The 13,844-nt window shown below is 43.1% G+C and overlaps 1 protein-coding gene across 2 annotated transcripts in view; it reads right to left on the bottom strand.

Annotated features, from left to right (window-relative positions):
* The window catches only part of DIP2A (DIP2 acetate--CoA ligase A), a 112,614-nt gene that overhangs the window by 85,338 nt on the left and 13,432 nt on the right, over positions 1-13,844 (bottom strand). For both annotated transcript variants that reach the window (XM_045776964.2, XM_045776963.2), the window contains exon 2: positions 2,753-2,824. In XM_045776964.2, coding sequence (XP_045632920.1) covers positions 2,753-2,824 — 72 coding nt within the window. The remainder of the gene's footprint in view (positions 1-2,752; positions 2,825-13,844) is intronic.

Genomic DNA, 13,844 nt, shown 5'->3' with positions numbered 1-13,844 from the left:
CTCTTATAATTACAAACATACTTCCAGCTTTAACCCTTCTGAAGCTTCTGTTCGTTGATGGTAGACAGGAAGAGCACCCCAGCCCCACTGCCTCCAGGATGGCACCAGCCTGAGACAAGGCTTCCTTCTCCGCGCTCTCCTGCATCATTGCCAGACCACCTCCCCCGCCACTGGCGGGCTCTTCCACCCTGAACACCAACACCCGCTTGCTGGGGCTGTGTGCACACAACCAGGTTTAATGCCTGAAGGCCAGGCCCTTTCCACTAGTATTCTTTCTCAGAGATGTATTGGCTACTCTCGGAACCTTTCTCCTTCAAATGGGTGATTATTTCCAATCCCAAGTTTGGAAATTTTAAAAACCAGCCAGTGGTATTCAGACTGGACTACATAATGTCCACAGATTAATTTGGAAACAGTAATTTCCATTGAGGAAATCAGTACCTTTCTTCATATTTTAGGGTCTTGGCTATTTCTTTCAAATAGATTTCATGATCCTAATATAGGTTCTGTGACTTTCTTCCTAAGGAATTAATAAGTATTATAAATGTAAGTTTTTTCATTAAAATATTGCCAGGGAAAGGCTATCGATTCTTGTGAATCTGTCTTCTATCAAAGCACAAACTCTTCCTAACTCAAGAGTGAAGGGGCAGCCACCTGTGGCCCCAAGGAATAAAACAATACCGCCCCTGAGCGCAGACGACTGCCGTTTGCTCTCCAATCTCCGTCCTGCTTTGCTCCCCCGTCACGCGGCAGCGGCCCCTGGAGGAGAGTGGCCTCTCCCCCTGCGTGGGGTGCAGAAGCCACAGTGTGTGCCACGGTCTGCCAGCTGCTGGTGACGTCTGTCACGTGGGCTTTAAGACACTCTAACAGTCCCCTTCAATTCCCATTTTACTCAGAGATTGCTTCTGTTTTGTTTTGGATTAACGAATGTCAGTACATACTCTTTTTATTGCTGATTTATTGTAAACTATATCATACCGATGTAGGCAGCACAAACCAGGTGTTCCGTTTACAAATTATTACACAGGGAAAACCCAGTGAGACAGCGGCAGCAGTCAGGGAGCACTCAAGCGCCTCTGGAGCTCCCTGCGCCACCTCACCCCACGAGCACCCGGTGCGCCGACTTCCGTGAAAACCGCTTCCTTGTCTCTCTTTACCGACTACGCAGGAGCTCCTGAACAGGGCAGGCCGGCGTGCTTTTCTAAGCTGTACTGGCTGTGCTCCTCCGCGATGGTTTCTTTCACTCCCCACTATGTTTACGAGATTCATCCCGGCTGATGCGTGGGGGTCTTCAAGCTTTCCACCGGATGGGTTCTGCTGGTGGACGTCTGAGCTCTTGGCAGTTTAGGGATCTAGTAAACATTGCTCTGCACAGAGAGGACAAGGGGCCAATGTCCCAGAGTTTGTCCAGAGCGCCTAGCACCCGTGTGGGGAGTGGCCGGTCACCGCTGCCCCTCTTCAGCTGTACCACACCCCACTGTTGGAACCCCTCCAACAATCCAGGCAGGTTATGGCTTTCTTCCACATTCCTCCGATCCCCACTGAGGTTAAACATCTTTCTTTGCTGTTGGCTAGTAGGCTTGACACAAAACAGTGATTCAAGGCTTCAGACCAGTTTCCTCCTGCGCTTTTTAAAAAATCATGTTGGGGGACTTCTGGCTATTTAAGTTTAAATTAATTACAATTAAATTAAAAATTCAGGCTCCCAGTTACGCTAACCATATTTCAAGTGCTTGACAGCCATCCGTGGCTAGTGATGACAGAACATTTCCATTATCACAAGAGTTAACGAACAGGACGGTGCTGCCTTCTGTGTTCTGCATACTAGTTCTTTTCCAGGTATTTGTGTTACAATTCTCCTGCCACTGTGTGACTTGCCCTTAATCTGTTTATGGTGACTTTGGATAAAATGACAGTGTTCATTTAAACACAGTCACTGCTTCCTCCCTTAGGGTCACAGCTCAGGCTCTTTAGTGACTCGTGAAGTTCCGCCTATCTTATGATGGTGACCAAAGTTTTCCAAACAATCTTCGAAGAGGCTGTAGTTTTCGCCTTTCCTATTGGTCCTTCTATGCCAGACACTGATTCCTGTGTCCAGTGACTGGTCTTCTATTAGGATAGGGGCTGTGCCAACACCGTGCCCTGCAACGCTGCCCCCCCACAGGCCACGTCTGCACACACGTGTGCGTCTGTGTCTGGGCTCCGGGTCCCGCTCTGCAGATCCAGCTGCCTGCCCTGGTTCCAGACCAGGCCGTCTTCATGACGATAACATGATAGTAATTCTTCTTACCCTGGTAGGGCAAATCTTCCCACCTCATTCTTCCTTTCTGAGTACATTTTGAATCCCTTGGCCCTTTCAACTTATACATAAATTTTAGAATTAGCTCATTAAATTCCACCAAAAAACCCTGTTGAAACGACAAGTGTGTTAGCTCTACAGATCAATTTACCCTAACCTTAACCTTTACAGCATTTGTTCCGAACCTAAGTTAGGGAATGTTCCTCACTGTAATCACAAGAAGAATCATATTCTATAATCATAAAAATATAATAAATCCTACTTGGAAATGACATCTATATCAAACCCAAGCTGTAAATTATAACCTGTGGATTATATTATTCAATATTAGACATGCTGCCCAGTCCTCAATAAAATATGATACATACCAATGTGAAACTCTAAAATCCATATTTAGGTCAAGTTTGGTGAGAATATTAACTGTTACAAAAGAGTTGAGCGTGCTGACTTTACCTTGAATAAGTGGGATATAGCGTGCAAGCAGCTTTGCCCGTTTCTTTTCATATCCTTTTTGAGTGATGTCACCTAAAATGACAGGGGCAAAAGATGATTATATTTCCTCCAAAGTTTCAAAGTTTTAGAATGAAAAAATAATTCGTAATGGAGAAAGTGGAAACACTAATATCTCTGATTGCCCACACAACGGAACACTATTCAGCAGTAAAAGGAACAAACTACCAATAGATACAATCTGGATAAAGCTTCCAGGAGCACTGCTAAGTGAAAGCAGCCTGGCTCAAAGGGCTACACACCAAACTATTCCATTTACAGGACGTTCTGGAAAAGATAAAACTATAGGGACACAGCAGATGGCAGTTGCCAAGGGATGGGGGTGAGGGAAGGGCTGACTACAATGGGGAACGAGGGGATTTCAGGGGCAACGAAGCCGTTCTGTTTTGATAGTAGTGGCCCGTGACTGCATGTGTTTGTCAAAACCCAAGAGAACTACACACTAGGAAGGGTCAATTTTATTGTATGTAAATAATACTTTAATTTTTAAAAATTGTGATCATCCCCTAAGAGCAGATTCTAATTCAGAAATGCAGAGTCTAAAAAAATTTAATAAAATTTTAAAAAATAAAAAATTTTAAAGTTAAAAATGAAGAAGAGAAGCAGACTCTGAGGCCATCCCCCAGGATGAGCCTGAGCCAGCGTTTTACAAAGCCTGCCAAGTGAGCCCTGCGCAGGCTCATGCGTGCAAGCACTGGTGGCAGGCCAAAGCCCGTCCCCGGGCCCGGACTCGGGAACAGGGACTGCTGTTCTGACAAAGGGTCATAAAGAGGAGTGGCCTAAAGACGAGTTAGAGCTGCCAGGAGCAAGACGGGAAGCGCGTCTTCACTGAGACACTTCTCAAGCTATGTGCACGGTCTGTTTCCTAGAGAGAACTTGGCATGCTCAGCGGGAATCCGTCATGTCCTCGAGACTTTATTTAGGCCAGAAATATATATTACAATCTCCACTAGTAGCTTGTTTGGGCAAGCTGTCTTCAGGAGAAAGCTCTTACTGTTTTGAAGCCCTCCTCCCCTCCCAGCCCCTGCCCCAGCCAACGAGCACAGGGCCGGGCCGCCGGCAGTCAGGAGGGCCGGGCCGCCATCCCCGGGGGCCTCGCCAGGCCTGTACCTGATCTCTTGACTGCAGGATTTCTTGTGGCAAAATGTCTCCCATCTAGGTAAAGACTCGCTGGAAGTCTCTGGGGAGACATTCATACACCACCCTGCGGAAGACGAGTCTGAGGTTGGGAGCACCAGGTCCTGCCCAGAGCGACCACCAGCTCCCAGGGGGTCTGCACGGCTTTAGCAACAGCCCCTTCAGCCCGGCCCTCCCCGCTGAGCCTCTCTTGTGTATCTCACCTGCCCCACCTTATTTATTCCCCCACCACCCCTACAGCAAACTAGTCTTCTAATCTGAATTTGTTCTGCAGAATGGACACTGCTTTGTGTCCATGTATTTTTACTTTACCTGAATGGCATGATACTGCAAATCTCACTCTGCCTGTTTTTTATGCTAAGCACTCCATTTTTAACACCAGCCAGTCCATGACTCAGTGAGCACACCTAGTCCGTGGCTAACGGCCAGTGTCCTTGGAGTGCACTGTCCTTGCCCTACCCACTTACTGCATACTCAGACCCCAAGCCGGGCCAGGGTAGGACTGTAGAATTTAGCTTCATACTGTTTAACTTGTGAACAACTTTAAAGCACACGTATTTTTTTTAAAGTAATATCTACTAAAAAGTTATGCTTCTTCTGAAATATACAAAAATATGTAATTAAGACAAATTGAAATGAAAGCTAAATATTGTTACACAACACTAAAACTGATAAACCCCCATTTAAAAGCAGAACACTGATTTTCCAGGATATTTAAAAATTAAGTATTCGTTTCCTAGAAATGGCTCCTTCTTAGGTTTCCATTTCAAATGAACATTTCCATGGTGAAGGTGAAGGGAGCATTCAGAAATGAAACATTAACTCCCTGCTTCATGCCTGTGATATCGCAAAAGTGGTCCCGTGTCTTCTCACCGAACCAGTTGAACATAACCAAGCTACACATTTTCATGTGTAACCAGTTACCATTTTTCTCATATCCAACTCAGACACGAACCCAACACACCCCTGAATGCCGACTTCTGCCCACACAGACAGCAAGGCGGAATTCCAAAAGAGAATGCAGACACCAAACTAATAAGCTAATAGAAAAGGGACTCAAATCCAAATTTTCTGAACCCAAGTTCAGTAAACCTTCAAGAGACAAACAGCAGAGCCAAACTCCCCGACTGCTACACCAAGCTGGAGTCGCCCTGACCCGACCGCTGAGGGCATTTCAGCCAGGATAAAGCTCACCCCTGGCTGAGCACCCAGGTGCCTGGGGGGCTCTGGGAAGACACCAGGGCCCACCCGTCTCTGGTGGTCTGTGGGCTGCTAGCTGTTCTTACCAGCCCTCCAGGTAGGGGCTATGCTATGCGGCTCAGGTTGACCTCCATTGTTGCCAACCACAGTCATTTAGGATTACAAGTGCAAAATCGCAAATAGTGTCTCCAAGTCCCAACCCAGACACCAGGGTTTCTAAAAGCCTATTCTCAAAAGCATTCAATAACTCCTTAAGGTCACAGCAACAAGGACAGGCAGAGCACATCATATATAACAACAAATAAGAGGAGACAACCTAATTGTTAATTTAAAAAAAAAAAGGGAAGAAAATATGCTGCCATACGTCATTACTACAGAATACTGTTGGTCCTAAAAAATACCCTGGTATTTGGAAGGTAGAGGATGGGTATCACTTAACACAGATTCATGATACACTACTGGGTAAAAGTAGCGAGTGGAAAACTATATACATAAAGATTGATTTAATTCTGGTAACAACAAATAAATAAAACTATACATGTGTGTAAGTATCTATTTCTTTGTGTGCAAGAAATGTCTGGAAGACTGCCCAGCAAATTATTAATAGTGATTTGTTTATTTAGCTTGAGGTTGGTGTGAGAAGTATTTAATTTTCTACTTCATACACTTCTGAATTCTTTACATTTTTAGCACAATAACTGTAATTAAGAATATATGGAAAATAGTTTGATAATGCATTATGGTTTTATAAGATGTTATTGCAGGAAACTGAATGAATTCTACGTACTATTTCTGCAACTTATGAGTCTAAAATTATTTCAAAATAAAAAGTTAAAAATACATGGGAGAGACTATGTAAAATTGGTGTTATTTCTTTTTTAAGTGATAAAATTTGTCAGTGAAACCATCTGGGCTTGCAGATTTATTTTCCAGAAGGTTGGGATTTTTTTTTCCCTTCTTTTGTTTTATTTTGCTTAATTAAACTTCATGTAGACAGCAATTTCAGGTTCACAGCAAAACTGAGGGCAAGGTACAGAGAACTCCCATACACCCTGTGTCCCAACACATGCACAGCCTCCCCCCATGATGAACACCCTACAGCGGAGTAGCCCATTTGTTTCAACTGATGAACTACACAGATACACAGTAATTACCCAAAGTCCACAGTTTAGCTATGGTTCACTCTTGGTGTTGGACACTCTATGAGTTTGGACAAAAGTATAACAACGTATCCATCATTGTGGCATCATACAGAGTATTTTCACTGCCTTACAAATCCTCTGTGCTCTGCCTATTCACCCCTCCTTCACCCTCAATTCCTGGCAACCAATGATCTTTCTACTGTCTCCACAGTTTTCCAGAACGTCATGGAGTTGTAATCATATAATCACCTTTTCAGATTGACTTCACTTAATGCATTTAAGTTTCTTCCATGTTTTTTCGTGGCTTGACAGCTCATTTCCTTTAGTGTTAAATAATATTGCATTGACTGGATGGACCAATTTATTTATCTATTCACCTCCTGAAGGGCATCTTGGTTGCTTCCAAATTTTCTGTAAATAACTGTGTGCAGGCTTTTGTGTGGACATGTTTTCAACTCCTTTGGGTAAATACCAAAGAATGTGATTGCTGGGCCATTTAGCGTGTTTCGTGTGGTGAGAAACCACCAGACTGCCTTCCAAGGTGGCGCCACCATCTGCTTCCCAGCTGCCATGAGTGAGCGCTCCTGCCACTGCACGTCCTCGCCAGCGCTCGCCGTTGTCCATGTTCCGGATTGTGGCCGTTCTCGTAGGAGTGCAGTGGTGTCATTGTTTTACTTTTCCAGCTCCCCAATGACCTATGAAGTGGAGCATCTTTTCATAAGCTTATCTGCCATCTATATGTCTTCTCTGGTGAAGTGTCTGTTAAGGTCTTTGGACCATTTTTGCATCAGGTTGTTTGTTTCCTTACTGCTGAGTTTTAAGAGTTCTTTGTATATTTCAGGTAATAGTCCTTTATCCTAAGTGTTTTTGTGGTAAATATTTTCTCCCAGTCAATGGCTTGTCTTTGCTTACTCTTAACATTGTCTTTTGCAGAGCAGAAGTTTTTAATTATTTAACAGAGTGTTTCTTAACAATTATTTATGTCAAGGATTGTGCCTTTGGTGTTGTATCTAAAAGTTATCACCATACCTAAGGTCGTCTAGGTTTTCTTCTATGGTATCTTCTATTTATCTTCTAGTTTTATAGTTTTACATTTTTACATTTAGGGATGAGATCTGTTTTGAGTTGACTTTTTGTGAGGGGTCCATACCTAGGTTCATTATTTTGCATGTGGATGTCCAGTTGTTCCAGCACCATTTGTTGGAAAGACCATCTTTGTTCCACTGTAGAAGACCATCTTTGCTCCACTGTAGAAGACCATCTGTGTTCCACTGTAGAAGACCATCTTTGTTCCACTGTAGAAGACCATCTTTGCTCCACTGTAGAAGACCATCTGTGTTCCACTGTAGAAGACCATCTTTGTTCCACTGTAGAAGACCATCTTTGTTCCACTGTAGAAGACCATCTTTGCTCCACTGTAGAAGACCATCTTTGCTCCACTGTAGAAGACCATCTTTGCTCCACTGTAGAAGACCATCTTTGTTCCACTGTAGAAGACCATCTTTGTTCCACTGTAGAAGACCATCTTTGCTCCACTGTAGAAGACCATCTTTGCTCCACTGTAGAAGACCATCTTTGTTCCACTGTAGAAGACCATCTTTGTTCCACTGTAGAAGACCATCTTTGTTCCACTGTAGAAGACCATCTTTGCTCCACTGTAGAAGACCATCTTTGCTCCACTGTAGAAGACCATCTTTGTTCCACTGTAGAAGACCATCTGTGTTCCACTGTAGAAGACCATCTTTGCTCTTCTGTCAAAGATTAATCGGCTATATTTATGTCGGTCTAATTCTGGCTTCTCTATTCTGCTCCACTGATCTACTATTTCTTCTGTTGACAACACCACACTGTCTTGATTACTATAGCTTTATAATAAGTTCTGAAATCAGAGAGTGTCAGTCTTCTAACTTTGTTCATTTCCTTCAAAATTGTGGTGCTATTCTGGGCCTTTTCCCTCTCCCTATAAACTTTAGAACCAGTTTATTGATATGCACAAAATAACTTGTTGATATTTTGATTGGGACTACACTGAATCTATTGATCAACTTGGGAAGAAGTGACACCTTGACAATATTGTCTGCCTATCCATGAACATAGAATACCTCTACACTTTTTTAGTTCTTTGATTTCTTTCATCAGTATTTTGTAGTTTTCCTCATACAGATCTTATACATATTTTGTTTGCCTTATACCTAAGTATTTAACTTGGGAGGTGCTAATGTAAATGGTATTGTGTTTTTAATTTCAAATTCCACTTGTTCAGTGCTAGTATATAGGCAAGTGACTGACGTGCATGTTAACCTTGAGTCATGCAAACTTGCTCTAACTGTGTATTAATTTCAGGGTTTTTTTTGGCAGGGAGGAGGGCTTATTAATTCTTTTGGATTTTTTTTCTTTTTCTGTTTTTTTTTTTAAGAGTTCAATTATTTATTTGACAGAGAGTTAGAGAGAGCACACAAGTAGGCAGAGCTGCACGCAGAGGGAGAGGGAGAAGCAGGCTCCACGCAAGGCAGAGAGCCCGACGCGGGACTTGATCCCAGGACCCCAGGATCATGACCTGAGCCGAAGGCAGCCACTTAACCGACTGAGACACCGAGGCACCCCCTCTCTTTTTTTCTTAATTAGCCTAGCTAAAGATCTATCAGTTTTATTGACTTTCAAAGAACCAGGTTTTCTATTGATTTCTGGTTTTCGGTTTCATTGATTTCTGGTCTAAGTCTTATTATTTCTTCTATTCTGTTTACTTTTTATTTAATTTGCTCTTCTTATTATAGTTTCCTAGGGAAGAATCTTAGGTTACTGATCTTTTAAATTGAGATATAATTGACATATAACATTAGCCTCATACATATTTGTAAGTATTGTGAAATGAACACAATTAAGTATAGTCAGCCATCATCACACAGTTACATTTTTTTTCTTGTGATAAGAACTTTTAAGACCTACTCTCTTAGCAACTTTCAAATACCACCAATCTGTTCTCTGTATCTATGGGCTCTGTTTTGTTAGATTCCACATATAAGTGAGATCATAAGGTATATGTCTTTCTCTGCCTCACTTATTTCACTTAGCATAACGCCCCCGATGTCCATCTAGTCACTGACTTTTGATCTTTCTTCTTAATGCTGTAAGTTTCCCTTTAAGTACTGCTTTTGAGGCATCCCATAAATTAGGTCAGTTGTGTTTTTATTTTCATGTAGTACAAAATATTTCAGAATTTCTCATGAATTTCTCTTTTGACCTGTGTTATTTAGAAGTATGCTGTTTAATCTCTACGAATTTTGAGTTCTCTTTGTTACTGATTCTTAGTTCAATTCTGTTGTGGTCTGAGAAAAGACACTGTATGATTTCAATTCCTTTAAATTTGTGAAGATGTGTTTTATGGCCCAGAATGTGGTCTCTCTTGGCGAATGCTTCACGTGGGCTTGAGAAGAATGTGCATTCTGCTGCTGTTGGATAAAACAGTCTCTAGATATCCATTATATCCAGTGGACAGATGATGCTGTTGAATTCAACTGTGTCCTTACTGATTTTTCTGCCTGCTGGGTCCTTTTCTGATAGAGGGGTGTTGAAGTCTCCAACTGTGACAGTAGAATTATCTGTTTTTCTTTGCAATTCTATTTGTTTTTGCTTCACATAGTCTGATGCCCCGCGCTTAGGCAATGCACATTACAGATGCACCCCCAGGCCATTCACCTGCCAGAAGCAAAAGTAAACTCTTTATGGAGAAACACAGAAACATCTAGAGTCACAAATCATTGCTACACCTACAGTCTCTGGCCTACAGGCAACAGGAAGCTGTGACTACAACCCATGAAAACCAATAGATAATAGGAAGATACAGACAGGGAATCCACATAATGGAACTTTAAAATAACCACGATCAATATGTTCAAGGAATTAAAAAGCAGGACTGTGATTTAAAAAAAAGAAAAAAGAAAATTCTACGCCCGAAAAATACTGTATCTCAAATCCAGGAATAAATTTAATGAATGATAAATATATGACCGCTACACAGAAACTAAAAACACAGGGCGCCTGGGAGGCTCAGTCGGTTAAGCCTCTGACTTCCACCCAGGTCACGATCCCAGGGTCGTGGGCTCGAGCCCCGTGTGGGTTCTGCACACCCAACGGGGAGTCTGCTTCTCCCTCTCCCTCTGCCCCTCCCCCGCTCGTGCTCACTTTCTCTCTCTGTCTCATTAGTTAATAAACTGAAAGCACTACTGAGGTAAAGTTTGAAAGATCTAAAAAATGAAGTGATGTGGCATGTTCTTGGGTCTGTACACTCAATACCATAACGATGCCTCTCTGTCCAACTGAATCTTTAGAGTCTGAGTAATTAGAATCTAAACTCTTGCAGGGTTTGTGTGTGTGTAGAAATAGACAAGCTGATGCTAAAACGTACATGGAAAATGCCAAGGGCCAAGACTAGCAAATGAAACTTGAGAAATAAAAAGGGACGGGTTTGACCAGACACAGACATACACCGAGAAGCTATAGTAGGGAGTGCAGTAAGATGGTAAGATAGACGAGGACAGCAACGCTGCAGCAATCAGTCCAGAGCAGTAGGGAAAAGATGGCCTTTTCCACAAATACGCCAGGACAACCGAGTAGCCACACAAAACAGAAATGAAAAGACTCTTTTCTCACAAAATTCAACTCCAGGTGGATTATGTGTTTCAATGTGACAGATCAATAAAGCTCTTAAAAAATAATTTAAAAGAATATCTTCAGGGCCATGAGGTGGGGGAAGAACTCTTACATAGGACACAAAGATTACTCACCATGAAGGAAAAAGCAAACATTTCAGACCTCCAATGTAATTCACAAAGATGCGACATGGAACAAAAAGAAAAAGAAAACATCTTCTCTGAGTGCGCTGCAGACGTGGGGCTGAGTGGGCGCAGGTCCTGCAGCTGCTAACGAATTCCCACAAGCTTAGCTTCAAACAAGACAAACTCACTCCCTATCATTCTGGAGGCCGGAAGTCCAAAGTCAGTGTCACTGAGCCAGAATCAGGCGGCAAAAAGGCTGCAGTAAGTCTGAAGACGCTGGGGGAGGATCCAGTCCTGGGCTCTTCCAGCCTTCCCGACATGGGGCCCATCACTCCAGTCTCTGCCTTGGTGCCCACCTGCCTCCCCTCCGAGCGTGCATCCGACCTCCCTCTGCCTCTCTCTTCTAAAGACACCTTCGATGGCATGTAAATTCCACCCCAAACACCCAGGTAGCTCATCTCAAGATCCTCTATCACATGCACAAAGACTCTCTGCAAATACGGTAACGTTCATAAGTTCCAAGGGTATGATGTGATTCGCGGTGGGTGCCAATAAGTGCATGACAATGACAGACCAATAAAAACCATGCGTGAGTCCTTAGAACTGCTGTGCTCTCAGGAAGAACACGTACTTCCTTGAGTCACTCTGGGAAGGGCGAACGTCTCTAGGCCAACAATGCCAGATTTACCCTAGCAACGCGGCTGTACAGATAAGCGGAATGACCATTTTTATACGTCTACAGTCCAGCAGCAGCACACTGACCTACAGAAAAGGAGAGAAGCTGACCCAGAGTAAGCTGACAGTGAGATTCATACCAAACCTGCCAAGACCCGCCCCGGGTCCGCTTACTCCAAAACTGAGCCCGCTCAGACCCTATGCTTCCCTCCAGCAGCCACCATGTGAGCCTGCCTGGGACCGAAGGCGCTCTCCATTCCTCTTCTCCTGAGCTCTTCCCTGTGCTGGCTCGCATGTGTGCTCCTGGGCTGAGGCCTCAAGGCTTCCCCTGGGGAACCCTTCTCCACATGGTCATCCTCCATTACTTTCAAAAAATACACGCAGGACTGCATGGTAAACGGTGGATGTATGTCATTAAACATATGTCAAAACCCACAGAATCTACACCACCATAAGGTAACTCAGGGCGCTGGGTAATGACGTGCCAGCGTACGTTCACTGATAGAACAAACGTATGCTGTGATAGTGGGGGGCTGTGCATGTGTGGGAATAGGGGTGCACAGGAACTCTGTGCTTTCCACGCAATGTGGCTGTGAACATAAAACTGCTCTAAAAAATAGTTTACTAATTTAAAAAACATACACTCAGGGGAAAAAAATTAATACACCATGGTGTAATCATGTAAGATTGCCCCAAAGCCGCTAGTTAGAAAGAGTCAGAGCTATATGTATTAACATAATCATTACCATAATTCTAAAAACATAACGTTGAGATTAAAAGCAAGTTTCAGAAGGACTCATATAGATGATTTATGTAATGTTTTAAACCATGCAAAACAGCACTATAGACTGTTTAAGGATATATGGAAATGCAATACGATGATCCAACACCAAGTTCAGGGGGAGGCTGGGGGAAGGGGAACAGAGTCAGAGTGAGTGTGGCTTACTCTCTCTCTGAAATGGTTCTGTGCAAAGGATCTGAAGTTAATATGACAAAATATTAATTTTTTGAAAAATCAGGTAGTAGGTACATCAGTGTGTATACCATGATTCTCTCAACTTTTCTGTATGTTTGCAAGATCACAAATATTAGAAAAAAGATTAAACAAGAAGCAGTCAACCGCACTCCACAGTTTCTGACTGCTCCATGCAAATGTCGGCCTTCTATTCCCCAGTCCTCATGAGCTTAATCTAAATTATCCCATTTAACTGAAGTAAGGCCCTGAACATCCAGTTAGGACATACAAGGAGACAGACAGCAGTGCCACAGAGAAGGGTAACAAGGTTCTTCCATAAAAATATAGCTCTTGGTGGGGCGCCTGGGTGGCTCGGTTGGTTGGACATCTGACTCCTGATTTTGGCTCAGGTCCTGATCTCCAAGTCATGGGATTGAGCCCTGCGTGGGGCTCTGTGCTTGGTGCAGAGTCTGCTTCCTTCTCCCTCTGCTCCCCCTTCCCCATGTACTCTCTCTCTCTCTCTCAGATAGATAAATAAACAAAAGCTTAAAAAACATACAGCTCTTGGCTACCAAGCTTGTATTACATAAATGTGTAAATAGGCAATAACCCTTTTAACAATAGCAGACAGGCTGGCTCAGCCGGTAGAGCATCTGACTCTTGATCTCAGGGTCGCGAGTTCCAGCCCCACATTGGGTGTAGAGATTCCTTTTAAAAATAAAACAAAATAGGGGCGCCTGGGTGGCACAGCGGTTAGGCGTCTGCCTTCGGCTCAGGGCGTGATCCCGGCGTTATGGGATCGAGCCCCACATCAGGCTCCTCCACTAAGAGCCTGCTTCCTCCTCTCCCACTCCCCCTGCTTGTGTTCCCTCTCTCGCTGGCTGTCTCTATCTCTGTCAAATAAATAAATAAAATCTTTAAAAAAAAAATAAATAAATAAAACAAAATAAAATAAAAAAAATAAAAGAATCACTGACTGCTATTTCAAAAAAAATTAAAAAATAAAAATGAAAATAGCAGACATTTAATGCAAGAATGCTTTTAAACATTACGTGGTGAGATAAAGTCACACGAGGGTATGATTCTTATTGCACACTCGTGATCGGAACTTAGAATACTCTTACAGCCGGAAGGAGAACGTAAATACCACC

Source organism: Ursus americanus, chromosome 4, assembly GCF_024610735.1.
Source record: "Ursus americanus isolate L20-20 chromosome 4, mUrsAme1.1.p, whole genome shotgun sequence".
Taxonomy (NCBI): Eukaryota; Metazoa; Chordata; class Mammalia; order Carnivora; family Ursidae; genus Ursus; species Ursus americanus.
The sequence above is the reverse complement of the archived record's forward strand: the minus strand, read 5'-3'. Positions and strand labels throughout refer to the sequence as shown.